The sequence below is a fragment of the Strigops habroptila genome, unplaced genomic scaffold, assembly GCF_004027225.2.
Source record: "Strigops habroptila isolate Jane unplaced genomic scaffold, bStrHab1.2.pri NW_022045585.1_ctg1, whole genome shotgun sequence".
NCBI classification, from domain to species: domain Eukaryota; kingdom Metazoa; phylum Chordata; class Aves; order Psittaciformes; family Psittacidae; genus Strigops; species Strigops habroptila.
The window spans coordinates 59,393-79,880 of record NW_022651067.1 but is presented as its reverse complement, the minus strand read 5'-3'; the positions used below and the strand labels follow the sequence as shown (position 1 = coordinate 79,880).

Below are 20,488 nucleotides of genomic sequence, written 5' to 3'. Positions count from 1 at the left end.
GGTGTCAATGAGTGTCAATGGGCTCAATGGGCTCTATGTGTGTCAATGGGCTCTCTGGGTGTCAATGGGCTCTATGGGTGTCAATGGGTGTCAATGGGCTCTATGTGTGTCAATGGGCTCTATGGGTGTCAGTGGGTGTCAGTTGGCTCTATGTGTGTCAATGGGCTCTATGGGTGTCAATGGGCTCTATGGGTGTCAATGGGTGTCAATGGGCTCTATGGGTGTCAATGGGCTCTATGGGTGTCTATGGGTGTCAATGGGTGTCAATGGGCTCTATGTGTGTCAGTGGGCTCTATGGGTGTCAGTGGGTGTCAGTTGGCTCTATGTGTGTCAATGGGCTCTATGGGTGTCAGTGGATGTCAGTGGGTGTCAATGAGTGTCAATGGGCTCAATGGGCTCTATGTGTGTCAATGGGCTCTATGGGTGTTAGTGGGTGTCAATGGGCTCTATAGGTGTTGCTGCTGTCCCCTATAGAGCCTGCGTGTCGCTGTTCATGTGGCACCTCTGCGAGCCTGGGGAGGGCTCTATGGCTGTCAATGGGTGTCAATGGGTGTCAATGGGCTCTATGGCTGTCAATGGGTGTCAATGGGTGTCAATGGGCTCTATGGGTGTCAGTGGGTGTCAATGGGCTCTATGGCTGTCTATGGGTGTCAATGGGCTCTATAGGTGTCACTGGTGTCCCCTATAGAGCCTGCGTGTCGCTGTTCATGTGGCACCTCTGCGAGCCTGGGGAGGGCTCTATGGCTGTCAATGGGCTCTATGGGTGTCAATGGGTGTCAATGGGCTCTATGGGTGTCAATGAGTGTCAATGGGGTCTATGGCTGTCTATGGGTGTCAATGGGCTCTATAGGTGTCGCTGGTGTCCCCTATAGAGCCTACGTGTCGCTGTTCATGCGGCACCTCTGCGAGCCGGGTGCCGACGGCTCGGAGACGTTTGCGGACGGGGTCCCCCGCGAGGGGCTGTCGCGGCAGCAGGTCCTCACCCGCATCGGGGTCATGTCCCTCGTCAAGAAGAAGGTACCAGCCCCCCGAAACAGGGGAACCCCAATGCCTGAGGGACCCCCATTGCCATGGGGGGGGCCCCAAAGAGAGGGGGGACCCCCAAGAACTGAGGGACACCCCAAGACATTAACACCCAAACACTTGGGTGTCCCCCAAACGGTTGGGTGATGCCCAAAGCCATGAGGGGACCCCAAAGCCATGAGGGGACCCCAAAGCCATAGAGGACCCCCAAAGCTATAAGGGGACCCCAAAGCTATAGAGGATCCCCAAAGCCATGAGGAGACCCCAAAGCTATAGGGGACCCCAAAGCCATGGAGGACCCCCAAAGCTATAAGGGAACCCCAAAGCCATGGATGACTCCCAAAGCCATGAGGGGACCCCAAAGCCATGGAGGACCCCCAAAGCCTTAGGGGACCCCAAAGCCATGAGGGGACCCCAAAGCCACAGAGGACCCCCAAAGCCATGTGGGGACCCCAAAGCCATGAGGGGACCCCAAAGCCATGGAGGACCCCCAAAGCCATGAGGGGACCCCAAAGCCATAGAGGACCCCCAAAGCCATGAGGGGACCCCAAAGCCATGAGGGGACCCCAAAGCCATAGGGGACCCCAAAGCCATGGAGGACCCCCAAAGCCATGAAGGACCCCCAAAACCATGGAGGACCCCCAAGGCATGAGGGGACCCCAAAGCCATAGAGGACCCCTAAAGCCATGAGGGGACTCCAAAGCCATGGAGGACCCCCAAAGCCATGAGGGGACCCCAAAGCCATAGAGGACCCCTAAAGCCATGAGGGGACCCCAAAGCCATGAGGGGACCCAAAACCATGAAGGACCCCCAAAGCCATGAGGGGACCCCAAAGCCATAGAGGACCCCCAAAGCCATGAGGGGACCCCAAAGCCATGAGGGGACCCCAAAGCCATAGGGGACCCCAAAGCCATGGAGGACCCCCAAAGCCATGAGGGGACCCCAAAGCCATGAGGGGACCCCAAAGCCATGGAGGACCCCCAAAGCCTTAGGGGACCCCAAAGCCATGAGGGGACCCCAAAGCCACAGAGGACCCCCAAAGCCATGTGGGGACCCCAAAGCCGTGAGGGGACCCCAAAGCCATGGAGGACCCCCAAAGCCATGAGGGGACCCCAAAGCCATAGAGGACCCCCAAAGCCATGAGGGGACCCCAAAGCCATGAGGGGACCCCAAAGCCATAGGGGACCCCAAAGCCATGGAGGACCCCCAAAGCCATGAAGGACCCCCAAAACCATGGAGGACCCCCAAGGCATGAGGGGACCCCAAAGCCATGGAGGACCCCTAAAGCCATGAGGGGACCCCAAAGCCATGGAGGACCCCCAAAGCCATGAGGGGACCCCAAAGCCATGGAGGACCCCTAAAGCCATGAGGGGACCCCAAAGCCATGAGGGGACCCATAAAGTGATGGGAGACCCCAAAGAGATGGGGGACCCCCAACAGCTCAGGGCCCCCCCCCAAAACCCCGCACCAAGAGGTGGTTCCCTCCATGGGTGCCCCTGTGTCCCCCCTATGAATACCCCCACCCATGGGTGCTCCTATGGGTGCCTCCCCCCCATGGGGGTATATAGAATTGATTCCTCCTATGGGTGCCACTGTGTCTTCCTCATGGGTTCCCCTCACCCATGGGTGCCCCTATGGGTCCCCCCCACCCATGGGTACCCCTGTTCCCCCTGTGGGTGCCCCCCCATCCATGGGGGTATATAGAGGTGGTTCCTCCTATAGGTGCCCCTGTGTCTCCCCCATAGGTCCCCCCCACCCATGGGTGCCCCTGTTCCCCCTATGGGTGCCCCCCCATCCATGGGGGTATATAGAGGCGGTCCCCCCCATGGGTGCTCCTGTGTCCCTCTCTATGGGTGCCCCCCCACCCATGGGTGCCCCCCCCCATGAGTACCCCTATTCCCCCCATGGCTCCCACTCACCCATGGCTGCTCCTGTGTCCCTCTCTATGGGTGCCCCCCACCTATGGGTGCCCCCCCACCCATGGGTGCCCCCCCCCCCATGAGTACCCCTATTCCCCCCATGGCTCCCACTCACCCATGGCTGCTCCTGTGCCCCTCTCTATGGGTGCCCCCCCACCCATGGGTGCCCCCCCACCCATGAGTACCCCTATTCCCCCCATGGCTCCCACTCACCCATGGCTGCTCCTGTGTCCCTCTCTATGGGTGCCCCCCCACCCATGTGTGCCCCCCCCCCCATGAGTACCCCTATTCCCCCCATGGCTCCCACTCACCCATGGCTGCTCCTGTGTCCCTCTCTATGGGTGCCCCCCCACCTATGGGTGCCCCCCCCCATGAGTACCCCTATTCCTCCCATGGCTCCCACTCACCCATGGCTGCTCCTGTGTCCCTCTCTATGGGTGCCCCCCCACCCATGGGTGCCCCCCCACCCATGGGTCCCCCCCACCCATGGGTGCCCCCCCACCTATGGGTGCCCCCCCACCCATGGGTGCCCCCCCACCTATGGGTGTCCCCCCCACCCATGGGTGCCCCCCCCACCCATGGGTGCCCCGCCGTGGTCTCAGGTGCAGGAGTTCGAGCACATCAACGGGCGCTGGAGCCTGCCCGAGCTGGCCCCGGAGCCCAGCGCCGCCGACTCCAAGCGCTCGTCCCGCGCCTCCTCCCCGGCCAGGACCGGCCCCCCCAGCCCCGAGCACAGCGGCCCCCCCAGCCCCGCGCCCCACACACCCGGTAGGGGGCCATGGGGGGGGATATGGGGGGCGGGATGTGGGATATGGGGTGTGGGATATGGGATATGGGGGGATATGGGGATGGGGATACAGGGGACAGGACCCCCAGCCCCACACTGCACACACGCGGTATGGGGTGATGGGGGGGATATGGGGTGTGGGATATGGGATATGGGGGGATATGGGGATGGGGATACAGGGGATGTGACCCCCAGCCCCGAGCACAGCGGCCCCCCCAGCCCCGCGCCCCACACACCCGGTAGGGGGCCATGGGGGGGATGTGGGGGGCGGGATGTGGGATATGGGGGGTGGGGTATGGGGGGATGTGGGGATGGGGATACAGGGGGTATGGGGATGGGGATACAGGGGATGTGACCCCCAGCCCCGCGCCCCACACACCCGGTAGGGGGAGATGGAGGGGCATATGGGGGGGGTATGTGGGATATGGGGTGTGGGGTATGGGATATGGGGGGATATGGGGATGGGGATACAGGGGACGTGACCCCCACCCCCGAGCACAGCAGCCCCCCCAGCCCCGTGCCCCACACACCTGGTAGGGGGCGATGGGGGGGGATATGGGGGGCGGGATATGGGATATGGAGTGTGGGATATGGGATATGGGGATGGGGATATAGGGGACGTGACCCCCAGCCCTGAGCCCAGTGGCCCCCCCAGCCCCACACTGCACACACCCAGTATGGGGTGATGGGGTGGGATATGGGTGGATTTGGGGTACGGGATATGGGGATGGGGATATAGGGGACATGACCCCCAGCCCCACACTGCACACACCCAGTATGGGACGATGGGGGGGGATATGGGGTGTGGGATATGGGGGGTGGGGTATAGGATATGGGGGGATATGGGGATGGGGATACAGGGGATGGGAATGGGATATGGGGATGGAAAATGGATAGGGATAAAGGGACACGATGGGGATACAGGGGACATAGGGGGGATATGGGGATACAGGGAGAGGATGGGGATACAGGGGACATGGGGGGGATATAGGGATGGGGTTGGGATGGGGATACAGGGACAGGATGGGGATATAGGGGACATGGGACTACATAGGGGTACATGGGGGTAGGATATAGGGGGCGGGATGGGATACAGGGACAGGATGAGGATGCAGAGGACATGGGGGGGATATAGGGATAGGGATGGGGATACAGGGACAGGATGAGGATATAGGGGCCATGGGGGGCCATGGGGATGGGGGGACACAGGGGACACGGGGGACCAGGATAAAGGGAAGTGAGTGAAGATACAGGGATGGGGACATGGGACAGGGACATGGGATTGGGATGGGGGCAGCGGGGACACCCAATGTCCTTGTGTCCCCATGTCCTGGTGTCCCCATATCCCATGTCCCCATATCCCATGTCCCGGTGTCCCCATATCCCATGTGCTGATGTCCCCTGTCCCTGTCCCAGCCACGCCAGCCCCCAGCGAGCGCGGGGACGGGCCGGGGCCACCCCAGGACAGGGACATCGGGGACACCAGGGACGAGAAGGAGCCCAAAGGCCCCGAGAAGATGGACACCGAGGTGGGTGACACCCGTGGCCCCACTGTGGCCCCATTCCTGTCCACATTGTCCCCATTGTGTCCCCATCCCTGTTCCATTGTGTCCCCATCCCTGTTCCATTGTGTCCCCATCCCAGTCCCATTGTGTCCCCATTCCTGTCCCCATTGTGTCCCCATCCCTGTGCCATTGTGTCCCCATTGTGTCCCCATCCCTGTCCCATTATGTCCCCATCCCTGTCCCATTGTGTCCCCATTGTGTCCCCATTGTGTTCCCATTGTGTTCCCATTGTGTCCTCATTGTGTCTCCATCCCTGTCCCATTGTGTCCCCATTGCGTTCCCATTGTGTCCCCATCCCTGTCCCCATCCCTGTCCCCATCCCCATTGTGTCCCCATCAGTGTCCCCATCCCTGTCCCCATCCCTGTGCCCATTGTGTCCCCAGTGCATTCCCATTGTGTCCCTATCCCTGTCCCCATTGTCCCTATTGTGTCCCCATCCCTGTCCCCATTGTATTCCTATTATGTCCCCATCCCTGTCCCATTGTGTCCCTTTCCCTGTCCCCATCCCTGTCCCACTGTGTCCCCATTGTGTCCCTATCCCTGTCCCCATACCCATTGTGTCCCCATCAGTGTTCCCATCCCTGTCTCAGTTGTGTCCCTATCCTTATCCCATTGTGTCCCCATTGTGTCCCCATCCCCAGTGCATTCCCATTGTGTCCCCATCCCTGTGCCCATTGTGTCCCCATCCCTGTGCCCATTGTGTCCCCATTGCATTCCCATTGTGTCCCTATCCCTGTCCCCATCCCCATTGTGTCCCCATCCCTGTCCCCATTGCATTCCCATTGTGTCCCCATCCCTGTGCCCATTGTGTCCCCATCCCTGTCCCATTGTGTCCCCATTGCATTCCCATTGTGTCCCCATCCCTGTGCCCATTGTGTCCCCATCCCTGTGCCCATTGTGTCCCCATTGCATTCCCATTGTGTCCCCATCCCTGTGCCCATTGTGTCCCCATCCCTGTGCCCATTGTGTCCCCATTGCATTCCCATTGTGTCCCCATCCCTGTGCCCATTGTGTCCCCATCCCTGTGCCCATTGTGTCCCCATTGCATTCCCATTGTGTCCCTATCCCTGTCCCCATCCCCATTGTGTCCCCATCCCTATCCCATTGTGTCCCCATCCCTGTTCCATTGTGTCCCCATCCCTATCCCCATTGTGTCCCTATCCCTGTTCCCATTGTGTCCCTCTCCCTGTCCCCATCCCTGTCCCCACTGTGTCCGCTATGGGTGCCTATGGGGTGCCAGTGCCCTGTGTCCGCTCTGGCAGCCGCCTGTCCCCGAGGTGCCACCATCGCCGGGTGACGGCAGCGAGGCCGAGGGGCTGCGCAAGGGGGAGGAGGAGGAAGGACCCGGCCACAGGGAGCCCGAGGCCGAAGGGACCCCGGCCCGTGAGGAGCGAGCGGGTGGGTGACCCCCATATCCCATAATACCCCATATCCCACACCTCATATCCTATATCCCATACCCCATATCCCATATCCAATACCCAATACCCCATATTTCACATCCCACACTCCACATCTCACACCCCCTGTCCCATATCCCACACCCCATGTCCCATACCCCATAATATCCCATACCCCATATTCTATATCCCACATCCCGTATCCCATATCCCATATCCAATACCCTATACCCAATACCCCATATTCCATATCCCACACCCCATGTCCCATACCCCATATCCTATACCCCATATCCCATACCCCATACCCCATATCCCATGTCCCACACCCCATAATATCCCATACCCCATATCCCACATCCCGTATCCCATATCCCATATCCAATACCCTATACCCAATACCCCATATTCCATATCCCACACCCCATATCCCACACCCCATATCCCATACCCCACACCCCATATCTCATATATCCTGTGTCCCATACCCCATATTCCATACCCCACTCCCCATATCCCATACCCCATATCCCACATCCCATACCCCACCCCCCATATCCCATACCCCACACCCCATATCTCATATATCCCATATCCCACACCCCATATCCCATACCCCATATCCCGTATACCCCACGTCCCATACCCCATATGCTATACCTCATATACTATACCCCATAATATCCCATACCCCATAATATCCTATACCCCATACCTTATAATACCCTATACCCCGTACCCCTTACCCCATATCCCATACCCCATGCCCCATATCCCATATACCCCATATCCCATACCCCATATCCCCTGTCCCATACCCCATATCCCATACCCCATATCGCATATCCCATACCCCATATCCCATATGCCCCATATCCCATACCCCACACCCCATATTTCATATATCCTGTGTCCCATACCCCATATTCCATACCCCACCCCCCATATCCCATACCCCATATCCCACATCCCATACCCCACCCCCCATATCCCATACCCCACACCCCATATCTCATATATCCCATATCCCACACCCCATATCCCATACCCCATATCCCGTATACCCCACGTCCCATACCCCATATCCTATACCTCATATACTATACCCCATAATATCCCATACCCCATAATATCCTATACCCCATACCTTATAATACCCTATACCCCGTACCCCTTACCCCATATCCCATACCCCATGCCCCATATCCCATATACCCCATATCCCATACCCCATACCCCATATCCCATACCCCATATCCCATACCCCATATCCCATATCCCATATACCCCATATCCCATACCCCATATGCCACACCCCATACCCCATATCCCATATCCCATATACCCCATATCCCATACCCCACACCCCATATCTCATATATCCCATGTCCCATACCCCATATTCCGTACCCCACACCCCATATCCCACATCCCACCCCCCATACCCCCCACCCCACACCCCATATCCATATCCCCTCCCTCATATCCCAATCCCCCATCCCAGGCACGGAGGCCGAGAAGGCTCCTGGTGCAGACAAAGGTGACGAGAAGCCCCCTGAGGAGGAGCCCAAGGAGCGACCGGGGGACCCCGACCCCAAACGAGGTGCCGGGGGGCGGAGCTTACCCTATGGGGGGCGGAGCTTACCCTATAGGGGCGTGGCTTATCTCTGCCCTTCCTCGTGCCGCGTTCACTCTGAAGCCTACTGATGGCTCCCAATGACTTCCTGCTTATAGAGAGGGGTTTAGGGGGGTCCCAATGTGGTCCTGCCCCCCCAGTGTTTCCCCCCCACCCTTATTTGTCCCCTGCACCCCCTTTTTGCCCCCTGCAGAGGAGGTGAAGGCCGAAAAAGAGCCCAAAACGGAGCCTCGTGCCAATGGGCGCCGCGACGACAAGGCCGAGAAGCCGCGGTTCATGTTCAACATCGCCGATGGGGGCTTCACGGGTGAGTGGGGGGCGATGGGGACACTGAGGGGGGACAGTGGGGACGCTGTGGGGTGCCACTGACCCCATTGTGTCCCCCCCCCCCCCCCCCCATAGAGCTGCACACGCTGTGGCAGAACGAGGAGCGAGCGGCCATCTCCTCGGGGAAGCTCAATGAGATCTGGCACCGGCGCCACGACTATTGGCTGCTGGCCGGGATCGTGCTGTATCCTTCCGGGGTCCCCTTGGGCACCCATGGGTGCTGCGCCCTTCCGCTTCTGCTTCTTCCTCTCTTCCTCTTCCCTCTTCCTCTTCTGCTTCCTCATCCTCTTCATCCTCCTCTTCCCTCTTCCGCTTCCTCCTCCTCCTTCTGTTCCTCTTCCTCTTCTTTCTCTTTCTCTTCCTCTTCTGCTTCCTCTTCCTTTTTCTCCTCTTCCTCTTACTCCTCTTCTTCCTCTTCCCTCTTCCCTGTTCCTTTTCCTCTTCCTCCTCCTCCTCCTGTTCCTCTTCCTCTTCCTTCTCCTCTTCCTCTTCCTTTTCCTTTTCCTCTTCCTCATCCTCTTCCTCCTTCTCTTCCCTCCTCTGCTTCTTCCTCCTTCTTCTGTTCCTCTTTCTCTTCTTTCTCTTTCTCTTCTTCTTCCTCTTCCTTCTCCTCTTCCTCTTCCTCCTCCTTTTTCTCCTCCTCTTCCTCCTCTTCTTCCTCTTCCCTCTTCCTCCTCCTTCTCCTCTTCCTCTTCCCTCTTCCTCTTCCTCTTCCTCCTCCTTCTCCTCTTCCTCTTTCTCTTCTTTCTCTTCCTCTTCCTCCTTCTTCTCCTCTTCCTCTTCCTTCTCCTTCTCCTCTTCCTCTTCTGCTTCCTCTTCCTTTTCCCCTTCCTCTTCCCTCTTCCTCTTCCTCCTCCTTGTCCTCATCCTCTTCTGTTTCCTCTTCCTTTTCCTCCTCCTCTTCCTCTTCCCTCTTCCTTTTCCTTTTCCTCTTCCTCCTCCTTCTCCTCTTCCTCTTCCCTCTTCTGCTTCCTCCTTCTCCTTCTGTTTCTCTTCCTGTTCTTCTTTTTCTACCTCTTCCTCCTCTTCCTTCTCTTTCTCTTCCTCTTTCCTCTTCCTCCTCCTCTTCCCTCTTCTTTTCCTTTTCCTCTCCCTTCTCTTCCTCTTCTTTCTCTTCTGCTTCCTCTTTCCTCTTCCTTTTCCTCTTCCTCTTCTCTTTCCTCTTCCTCCTCCTCTTCCTCTTCTGCTGCTTCTTTCCTCTTCCTCTTTGCTCTTCCTCCTCCTCTTCCTCTTCTGCTTCTTCTGTCCTCTTCGTCTTTCCTCTTCCTCCTCCTCTTCCTCTTCTGCTTCTTCTTTCCTCTTTGTCTTTCCTCTTCCTCTTCTGCTTCTTCTTTCCTCTTCGTCTTTCTTCTTCCTCTTCCTCCTCCTCCTCACTGGTGCCAATGGAAGCACCGAGGAGGGTACCACCAAGGTAGGGCTGACATGGGGACAATGGTGCCACGGTGATGTGGTGACAGTGACACGACGATGAGAGGGACACTGGGGACAAGGCGACACCATGACAGTGACACGGCAACACACGCGTGGACACACGTGTTGCCACGCGTGTCGCCACGTGACGCTGTTCAGCACTCAACCACTGGGCTGGGGTTGAACGGAGGGGGTCGAGGGGGCCAGGATGACGTGATGACATGGTGACACACGCGTGTTGACACGCGTGTTGCCACGTGACGGTCCTTAGCGCTCAGCCACGGCTACGCGCGCTGGACCGACATCCAGAACGACGGCGCCTTCGGGGTCATCAACGAACCCTTCAAGGGCGAAGCCTCCAAAGGGAACTTCCTCGAGATGAAGAACAAGTTCCTGGCGCGGCGCTTCAAGGTGAGGCCTTGCACGAGGGGCTTGCACGAGGATTGGGTGTGCAACCAGGGTCGCGTGTGCACAAGGGTGGTGCTTGCACAAGGGTCACGTGCACGAGGGTCGGGTGTGCACGAGGGTCACGTGTGCACAAGGGTCACATGTGCATGAGGGTCGTGTGCACAAGGGTGGTGCTTGCACGAGGGTCACGTGTGCACAAGATGTGGGTGTGCACGAGGGTCACGTGTGCACCAGGGTCATGTATGCACCAGGGTCATGTGTGCACCAGGATGTGCACAAGGGTCACGTGTTCACGAGGGTCACATGTGCACCAGGGTCATGTATGCACCAGGGTCATGTATGCACCAGGATGTGCACAAGGGTCACGTGTTCACGAGGGTCACATGTGCACGAGGGTCATGTGTGTACCAGGGTCATGTGTGCACCAGGGTCATGTGTGCACCAGGGTTGCATGTGCACGAGGGTCACATGTTCATGAAGGTCACGTGTGCACGAGGGTCATGTGTGCACCAGGGTTGCATGCGCATGAGGGTCACGTGTTCATGAAGGTCACGTGTGCACCAGGGTCATGTGTGCACCAGGGTCATGTGTGCACCACGGTTGCATGTGCACGAGGGTCACATGTTCATGAAGGTCACGTGTGCATGAACGTCACGTGTGCACCAGGGTCATGTGTGCACGGGGGTTGCGTGTGCACAAGGGTCATGTATGTGTGAGGGTCATGTGTGTATGAGGGTGGTATGTTCATGAGGGTCACGTGTGCATGAGGGTCACATGTGCACAAGGGTCACGTGTGTATGAGGGTTGCGTGTGCCCCAGGGTCACGCGTGCACCAGGATCATGGGTCACGGGTGCTCTGGGTGATGAGTGAACTCAGAGTTGGGTGCTCTTGGTGATGGGTAACACCAGAGTTGGACGCTCTGGGTGATAGTAATGGCGTAGTTGGGTGCTTGGGTGCTCTTGGTGATGGTTGAGGTCATAGTTGGGTGCTCTTGGTGATGGTTGAGGTCATAGTTGGGTGCTCTTGGTGATGGTTAAGGTCACAGTTGGGTGCTCTTCGTGATGGTTGAGGTCATAGTTGGGTGCTCTTGGTGATAGTTGAGCTCAGAGTTGGGTGCTCTTGGTGATGGGTAACACCAGAGTTGGGTGCTCTGGGTGATAGTAATGGCGTAGTTGGGTGCTTGGGTGCTCTTGGTGATGGTTAAGGTCATAGTTGGGTGCTCTTGGTGATGGGTAACACCAGAGTTGGGTGCTCTGGGCCCTCTGAGTGATGGATGAAGTCAGAGTTGGTTGCTCTGGACAATGGGTAAGGTCATAGTTGGGTGTTTGGATGCTCTTGGTGATGGGTGAGCTCACAGTTGGGTGCTCTTGGTGATGGGTACCATCATAGCTGGTTGCCTGGGTGCTCTTAAGTGATGGTTAAGGTCATAGTTGGGTGTTCTTGGTCATTGTTGAGGTCACAGTTGGGTGCTCTTGGTGATGGGTAACACCAGAGTTGGACACTCTGGCTGATAGTAACATCATAGTTGGGTGTTTGTATGCTCTTGGTGATGGTTGAGGTCACAGTTGGGTGCTCTTGCTGATGGTTAAGGTCATAGTTGGATGCTCTTGGTCAATGTTGAGCTCATAGTTGGGTGCTCTTGGTGATGGTTGAGGTCATACTTGTGTGGGTAACACCAGAGTTGGATGCTCTGGCTCATAATAACCTCATAGTTGGGTGCTTGGATGCTCTTAGTGGTGGTTGAGGTCATAGTTGGGTGCTCTTGGTCAATGTTGAGCTCATAGTTGGGTGCTCTTAGTGATGGTTGGGGTCATAGTTGTGTGCTCTTGGTGATGGGTAACACCAGAGTTGGACACTCTGGCTGATAGTAGTGTTATAGTTGGGTGCTTGGATGCTCTTAGTCAATGTTGAGCTCATAGTTGGATGCTCTTGGTTATGGTTAAGGTGACAGTTGGGTGCTGTTGATGATGGTTAAGCTCATAGTTGGGTGCTCTTGGTGATGGCTGAGCTCACACTTGTGTGGGTACCACCAGCCTTGGACACTCTGGCTCATAGTAACCTCATAGTTGGGTGCTTGGATGCTCTTGGTGATAGTTGAGGTCACAGTTGGGTGCTCTTGGTGATGCTTGAGGTCACAGTTGGGTGCTCTTGGTTATGGTTAAGGTCACAGTTGGGTGCTGTTGATGATGGTTAAGCTCATAGTTGGGTGCTCTTGGTGATGGTTGAGCTCACACTTGTGTGGGTACCACCAGCCTTGGACACTCTGCCTCATAGTAACCTCATAGTTGGGTGCTTGGATGCTCTTGGTGATAGTTGAGGTTACGGTTGGGTGCTCTTGGTGATTCTTAAGGTCATAGTTGGGTGCTCTTTGTGATAGTTGAGGTTGCAGTTGGGTGCTGTTGATGATGGTTAAGCTCATAGTTGGGTGCTCTTTGTGATGGTTGAGGTCGCAGTTGGGTGCTGTCGATGATTCTTCAGGTCATAATTGGGTGCTCTTGGTGATGGTTGAGCTCACACTTGTGTGGGTACCACCAGCCTTGGACGCTCTGGCTCATAGTAACCTCACAGTTGGGTGCTTGGATGCTCTTGGTGATAGTTGAGGTCACAGTTGGGTGCTCTTGGTGATGGTTACGGTCATAGTTGGGTGCTCTTTGTGATAGTTGAGGTCGCAGTTGGGTGCTGTTGATGATTCTTCAGGTCATAGTTGGGTGCTCTTGGTGATGGTTGAGCTCACACTTGTGTGGGTGCCACCAGCCTTGGACACTTTGGCTCATAGTAACCTCATAGTTGGGTGCTTGGATGCTCTTGGTGATGGTTGAGGTCGCAGTTGGGTGCTCTTGGTTATGGTTGAGGTCGCAGTTGGGTGCTCTTGGTTATGGTTGAGGTCACAGTTGGGTGCTCTTGGTGATGCTTGAGGTCACAGTTGGGTGCTCTTGGTTATGGTTAAGGTCACAGTTGGGTGCTGTTGATGATGGTTAAGCTCATAGTTGGGTGCTCTTGGTGATGGCTGAGCTCACACTTGTGTGGGTACCACCAGCCTTGGACACTCTGGCTCATAGTAACCTCATAGTTGGGTGCTTGGATGCTCTTGGTGATGCTTGAGGTCACAGTTGGGTGCTCTTGGTGATTCTTAAGGTCATAGTTGGGTGCTCTTTGTGATAGTTGAGGTCGCAGTTGGGTGCTCTTGGTGATTCTTAAGGTTATAGTTGGGTGCTCTTTGTGATAGTTGAGGTCGCAGTTGGGTGCTGTCGATGATTCTTCAGGTCATAATTGGGTGCTCTTGGTGATGGTTGAGCTCACACTTGTGTGGGTACCACCAGCCTTGGATGCTCTGGCTCATAGTAACCTCACAGTTGGGTGCTTGGATGCTCTTGGTGATAGTTGAGGTCACAGTTGGGTGCTCTTGATGATGGTTAAGCTCATAGTTGGGTGCTCTTGGTGATGGCTGAGCTCACACTTGTGTGGGTACCACCAGCCTTGGACACTCTGGCTCATAGTAACCTCATAGTTGGGTGCTTGGATGCTCTTGGTGATAGTTGAGGTCACAGTTGGGTGCTCTTGGTGATGGTTACGGTCATAGTTGGGTGCTCTTTGTGATAGTTGAGGTCGCAGTTGGGTGCTGTTGATGATGGTTAAGCTCATAGTTGGGTGCTCTTGGTGATGGTTGAGCTCACACTTGTGTGGGTACCACCAGCCTTGGACACTCTGCCTCATAGTAACCTCATAGTTGGGTGCTTGGATGCTCTTGGTGATAGTTGAGGTTACGGTTGGGTGCTCTTGGTGATTCTTAAGGTCATAGTTGGGTGCTCTTTGTGATAGTTGAGGTTGCAGTTGGGTGCTGTTGATGATGGTTAAGCTCATAGTTGGGTGCTCTTTGTGATAGTTGAGGTTGCAGTTGGGTGCTGTTGATGATGGTTAAGCTCATAGTTGGGTGCTCTTTGTGATGGTTGAGGTCGCAGTTGGGTGCTGTTGATGATTCTTCAGGTCATAGTTGGGTGCTCTTGGTGATGGTTGAGCTCACACTTGTGTGGGTACCACCAGCCTTGGACACTCTGCCTCATAGTAACCTCATAGTTGGGTGGTTGGATGCTCTTGGTGATGCTTGAGGTCGCAGTTGGGTGCTCTTGGTGATGGTTGAGGTCACAGTTGGATGCTCTTGGTGATGCTTGAGGTCACAGTTGGGTGCTCTTGGTTATGGTTAAGGTCGCAGTTGGGTGCTGTTGATGATGGCGAAGATCATAGTTGGGTGCTCTTGGTGATGGTTGAGCTCACACTTGTGTGGGTACCACCAGCCTTGGACACTCTGCCTCACAGTAACCTCACAGTTGGGTGCTTGGATGCTCTCGCTGCCACTTGACATCCAACTTACCTCCTCTCACCCACAACCCAACCCCCCCACGGGGCACCCAGCACCCATAAACACCTCTCTCTGTCCCCCCCCCCCCCCCTCTTTACCCCCCAATCTCCTCTTCCCAGCTCCTGGAGCAAGCGCTGGTGATCGAGGAGCAGCTCCGCCGCGCCGCCTACCTGAACATGACGCAGGACCCCAGTCACCCCGCCATGGCCCTCAACACCCGCTTCGCCGAGGTCGAGTGCCTGGCCGAGAGCCACCAGCACTTGTCCAAGGAGTCGCTGGCGGGCAACAAGCCCGCGAACGCCGTCCTACACAAGGGTAAGAGGCGGGGGGGCCGGCGCGCCCGGCGCGGACGCCCCGTGTAGCTCCTCGCACCTTCTGTACCGCGCTTCTCAATCATTAAAGTGGGGTTCTCCTCCCCAACCGGCTCCCGGTGTATCCTTGCTCTGCGTGTTGCTTTCTGGCGGCCGGAAGGGGGTCGAAGGGTGCAAGTGGGGCGGGAGGTTGGGAAGCTGCTGGAAGGTGTGTGTGTGTGTTCCCCCCCCCCCCCCCCCCCCAAAAAAAGGGGGTTTTGGGGTGTGAGGAAGCTCGGAGGAAGGCGGCCTGAGGTGTTTGAAGCGGGTTGTGGGGGCTGCGTGAGGAGCCGGCGGGTGCCTCTTGTCGCTTTGCGCTAAGGTGTAGCTGTTGTGTAAAAGCCTGGAGCTTGGCACTAGGGTTGCCCCGTGTAACTACTTGCGGTGTGGAAATGCCTTGAGGCGGAGTAGCGCGGGGGCATGGGAGGAAGTATGTGCTGAGGAAGCCGGTGGCCAGAGTATTCCCCCCCTCCCCCTCCTCCTCCTCCTCCTCCTCCTCCCTCCCCCGGTGCATGTCGTGAGGAAGCCTGGAGTAATGCTGGTGTACGACGGGGGTGGCCCCCTGCTTGCATGTGACGGCTTGGCCCGGGGGCATGGACTGTGTACCTCTGGTGTATGTCCGGAGTATCTCTGGTGTGTTTAATGGAGGGCTCCAGAGGAAGGCGCTGAGTAAGCCCAGAGTATCACTGGAGTAAGCAATGAGTATCACAGGTGGCGAGGCTGATGGGTCTGCGCAGAGGATCTCGGGGCTGTGTAATGAGTATCCTCAGTGCTGTGGCTGCAGCCTCTTAGCCCCGAGCAGGAGCAAGTGATGAGGATGCCCAGAGTATCTCTGGTGTGGCTGTAGCGTGGAGCTGGAGTATCTCTGGTGTATGCAGATACCTGGAGTATCTTTAGTGTGTCCAGAGTGCTTAAAGAGTGGGGCCAGAGCGTGGAAGGAGCATACCCAGAGTAGCTCTGGTGTATCTACAGAATAAGCCCAGGGTGAGTAAGGAGCATACCCGGAGTATCTCAGGTGTTGCTAACCATTGTCCCTGGGATAGCTCTGGTGTGGAGACAGGAGGCTGGAGTGGTGAAGGAGTAAGTCTGGAGTAGCTCCAGTGTAGCTGCAGCGCAGACCCTCAAGCTTGGAGTAACTCAGGTGTTTCTAAAGGAGCGTACCCGGAGTAGCTCCAGTGTGTCTAGACAGCAGACCTGGAGTAGGGCAGGAGGATGCCCAGAGTAGCTCTGGTGGGCCTAAGGAGTATGCCCAGAGCGGGTGAGGAGTGTACCCAGAGTAGCTCTGCTGTGGCTGAGGAGCAGACCCAGAGTAAACCTGAAGTATCTCCAGTGTGGTCAGAGTACATAGTATCTCCAGTGCATGTAAGGAGTATCCCTGGAGTACCCCCAGAGTACTCAAGGCTCATACCCAGAGTACCTCTGAGTCCTCCCACCCTGGAGCATGCCCCCACTCCCCCCCCCCCTCCCAGTAGGTGCATCCCCTGAGTATCCCTTGAGTAGCTCTTACCCCTCCCTTCCCTCTTCCCTACCCCACTCCCTTGCCCTCACGTGAGTATCTCCACTCCCCCCCCACCCTCCCCTCCCCCCCAGCAACCTATGAGTAACCTATGAGTAACCTATGAGTAACCTATGAGTAGGCTCGGGACGGCCCCCCGGCGCTGACGGGGCCCCCCCCGCCCCTCTTTCTCTTTCTTTCCCCCCCCCTTCTTCCCGTGTGCCAGTGCTGAACCAGCTGGAGGAGCTGCTGAGCGACATGAAGGCGGATGTCACCCGCCTGCCCGCCACCCTCTCGCGCATCCCCCCCATCGCCGCCCGCCTCCAGATGTCCGAGCGCAGCATCCTCAGCCGCCTGGCCAGCAAGGGCACCGAGAGCCACCCCCCGCCTGTAAGTCACCCCCCCCGTGCTTGGGGGCATCAGTCAGCTGGGGGACATCAGTCACCTTAGGGACATGGCCATGCATTGGGGACATCAGTCACCTTGGGGGCATCAGTCACCTTGGGGACATAGCCATCCATTGGGGACATCAGTCACTTGGGAGGACATCAGTAACTTTGGGGCCATGGCCATGCATTGGGGACATCAGTCACTTGGGGGACATCAGTCACTTTGGGGCCATGGCCATGCATTGGGGACATCAGTCACCTTGGGGGCATCAGTCACCTTAAGGACATGGCCATGCATTGGGGACATCAGTCACCTTGGGGGCATCAGTCACCTTGGGGACATCACCATGTATTGGGGACATCAGTCACCTTGGGGACATCAGTCACCTTGGGGACATCACCATGTATTGGGGACATCAGTCACCTTAGGGACATGGCCATGCACTGGGGACATCAGTCACCTTGGGGACATCAGTCACCTTAGGGCCATGGCCATGCATTGGGGACATCAGTCACCTTGGGGACATCAGTCACCTTAGGGACATGGCCATGCACTGGGGACATCAGTCACCTTGGGGACATCAGTCACCTTAGGGACATGGCCATGCACTGGGGACATCAGTCACCTTGGGGACGTCAGTCACCTTTGGGACATGGCCATGCATTGGGGACATCAGTCACCTTGGGGACATCAGTTACCTTGGGGGCATGGCCATGCATTGGGGATGTCAGTCACCTTGAGGATATCACCATGTGTTGGGGACATCAGTCACCTTGGGAACATCAGTCACCTTGGGGCCATCACCATGCATTGGGGACATCAGTCACCTTGGGAACATCAGTCACCTTGGGGACATCACCATGCATTGGGGACATCAGTCACTTGGGTGACATCAGTCACCTTAGGGACATGGCCATGCACTGGGGACATTAGTCATGTGGGGGACATCAGTCACTTTGGGGCCATGGCCATGCACTGGGGACATCAGTCACCTTGGGGACATCACCATGCACTGGGGACATCAGTCACTTTGGGGACATCACCATGTATTGTGGACATCAGTCAGCTTGGGGCCATCACCATGCATTGGGGACATCAGTCACCTTGGGGACATCAGTCACTTGAGGGACATCAGTCTCCTTGGGGACATCACCATGCACTGGGGACATCAGTCACCTTGGGGACATCCTTGTGTTGGGGACATGGCCCTAACTTGGGGACATCCCCTTGTTGGGGACAACCCCTTGTTGGGGGACAAGTCCACCCACATTGGGGTCATTTTGCTTTGGGGACCATCCTTCTCCTTGGGGACCCCCTTCTCCTTGGGGCCACCATTCACCTTGGGGACACCCATTGAGCTGCCTCTTCCATGGTGACCCCCATCCTGGTGCCATCAATGGGGAAGTGACACCATTGTTGTCCCCCCCCCATAGACCTTCCCACCAGGGCCCTACGCCACCCCCCAGACCTATGGGGGCACCTTTGGGACCCCCCCACCCGGAGCCCTCCCCCCTGGAGGAGCCAACTACAGCCAGATGCCACCAGGGTCCTTCATCACCGGTGAGGGGGGGCCCATGGGTGCCTGGGTCTACGGATCTATGGTGGGGGGGTCTATGGGTGATGGGCCTATGGGTGGGGTGTCCATGGGTGCCTGGGTTTATGGGTCTATGGGTGGGGGGTCTATGGGTGATGGGTCTATGGGTGGGGGGTCTATGGGTGATGGGTCTATGGGTCTATGGGTGGGGGGTCTATGGGTGATGGGTCTATGGGTCTATGGGTAGGGGTCCCATGGGTGCCTGGGTCTATGGATGTATGAGTCTATGGGTGATGGGTCTATGGGTGGGGGAGTCCCATGGGTGCCTGGGTCTATGGGTGGGGTGTCTATGGGTGAGGGGTCCCATGGGTGCCTGGGTCTATGGGTCTATGGGTGATGGGTCTATGGGTGGGGGGTCTATGGGTGATGGGTCTGTGGGTGCAGGGGTCCATGGGTGCCTGGGTCTATGGGTGGGGGTCCCATGGGTGCTATGGGCATGGGGGGGTCCCATGGGTGCCTGGGTCTATGGGTGTATGGGTCTTTGGGTCTATGGGTGCAGGGTCTGTGGGTGATGGGTCTATGGGTGGGGGGGTCCCATGGGTGCCTGGGTCTGTGGGTGGGGTGTCTATGGGTGCCTGGGTCTATAGGTGGGGGGTCGATGGGTGATGGGTCTATGAGTGCGGGGTCTGTGGGTGATGGGTCTATGGGTGGGGGGGTCCCATGGGTGCCTGGGTCTGTGGGTGGGGTGTCTATGGGTGCCTGGGTCTATAGGTGGGGGGTCGATGGGTGATGGGTCTATGAGTGCGGGGTCTGTGGGTGATGGGTCTATGGGTGGGAGGTCTATGGGTGCCTGGGTGTATGGGTCTATGAGTGGGGGGTCTATGGGTGATGGGTCTGTGGGTGTGGGGATCCATGGGTGCCTGGGTCTATAGGTGGGGGTCCCGTGGATGCTATGGGCATTGGGGGTTCCCATGGGTGCCTGAGTCTATGGGTGGGGGTACTGGGTCTATACCTGAACCCCCATTGCCCCCATCGCCCCCATTGCCCCCATTGTCCCCATTGTCCCCATTGCCCCCATTGTCCCCATTGCCCCCATTGTCCCCATTGTGCCCCCCCGCAGCCGCTGCCAATGGTCCCCCCGTGCTGGTGAAGCGGGAGCGTGAGGCCGAGGGCCAGGACAAGAAGGAGCCGCGGGGGGGGGAGGTCATTTGCATCGACGACTAAAGGGGGGGGGGGCCATGGGGGGGCCCCCCCTTATGTCCCCTCCCCCCCTCCTATCCCCCCCCCCCCTTTGGCAGCGGTGGGGGAGGGGCACCACTGCCAAAATCACCTCTTTTTACCCCAAATCCGCTATGGGGGGGGTTGGGAGGTACCATTATGGGGGGGGGTGACAAGGACCACTGCAGCTATAAATATATATATATATATATCCCCCCTCCATAGCGGGGGGGGCCACGGGGTTGGGGTGGCCCCTGTGTCCCCCCCACCCCACCCTGGGGTGGCCCCCCCCACCCACCCCCACCCAGGGGTGTCCCCAAGGGTCACCCCAAACCTTCCCCCCCCTCCCCTCCTTGGGGCACTTGTTTAACCGCAGCAGAATAAAACCCGGTTCCTTGGCTATGGCACATGGGTCCATGGGTGTCCATGGGGTGGCCGATGGCGTGGTCACCATGGGGGTGGTCAACTGGTCGTTGGGGTGGTCATTGGGTGGTCAAAGGGATAGTTATGGGGTGGGGATGGTCAACTGGCCATTGGGGTGGTCATGGGGATGGTCAAATGGTCATTGGGGTGGTCATTGGGTGGTCAATAGTATGGTGATGGAGATGGTCATGGGGATGGTCAACTGGCCAATGGCATGGGGATGGCCAAGGGCTTGGTCACCATGG

At 57.5% G+C, this 20,488-nt stretch overlaps 1 protein-coding gene across 1 annotated transcript; it reads left to right on the top strand.

The window, feature by feature from the left end:
- Positions 1 to 837: 837 nt before the first annotated feature.
- Positions 838 to 20,227, top strand: CHD3 (chromodomain helicase DNA binding protein 3). Its single transcript, XM_030474366.1, has 12 exons — positions 838 to 1,017; positions 3,545 to 3,710; positions 5,146 to 5,258; positions 6,557 to 6,692; positions 8,199 to 8,297; positions 8,524 to 8,637; positions 8,733 to 8,841; positions 10,352 to 10,478; positions 14,953 to 15,148; positions 16,905 to 17,068; positions 18,502 to 18,628; positions 19,723 to 20,227. The coding sequence occupies exons 1-12, from the start codon at positions 838 to 840 to the stop codon at positions 19,824 to 19,826; spliced, it is 1,635 nt and encodes a 544-aa protein (XP_030330226.1). The 3' UTR covers positions 19,827 to 20,227.
- Positions 20,228 to 20,488: the final 261 nt, after the last annotated feature.

What these genes read in the sequence shown, in the direction of transcription:
- CHD3 (XM_030474366.1), top strand. Translation starts at nt 838, where the DNA reads ATGGGCTCTATAGGTGTCGCTGGTGTCCCCTATAGAGCCTACGTGTCG. An exon ending in CCCCGCGCCCCACACACCCG is followed by an intron (nt 3,711 to 5,145) that starts GTAGGGGGCCAT and finishes TCCCTGTCCCAG; the next exon opens with CCACGCCAGCCCCCAGCGAG. An exon ending in ACCAGGGTCCTTCATCACCG is followed by an intron (nt 18,629 to 19,722) that starts GTGAGGGGGGGC and finishes GCCCCCCCGCAG; the next exon opens with CCGCTGCCAATGGTCCCCCC.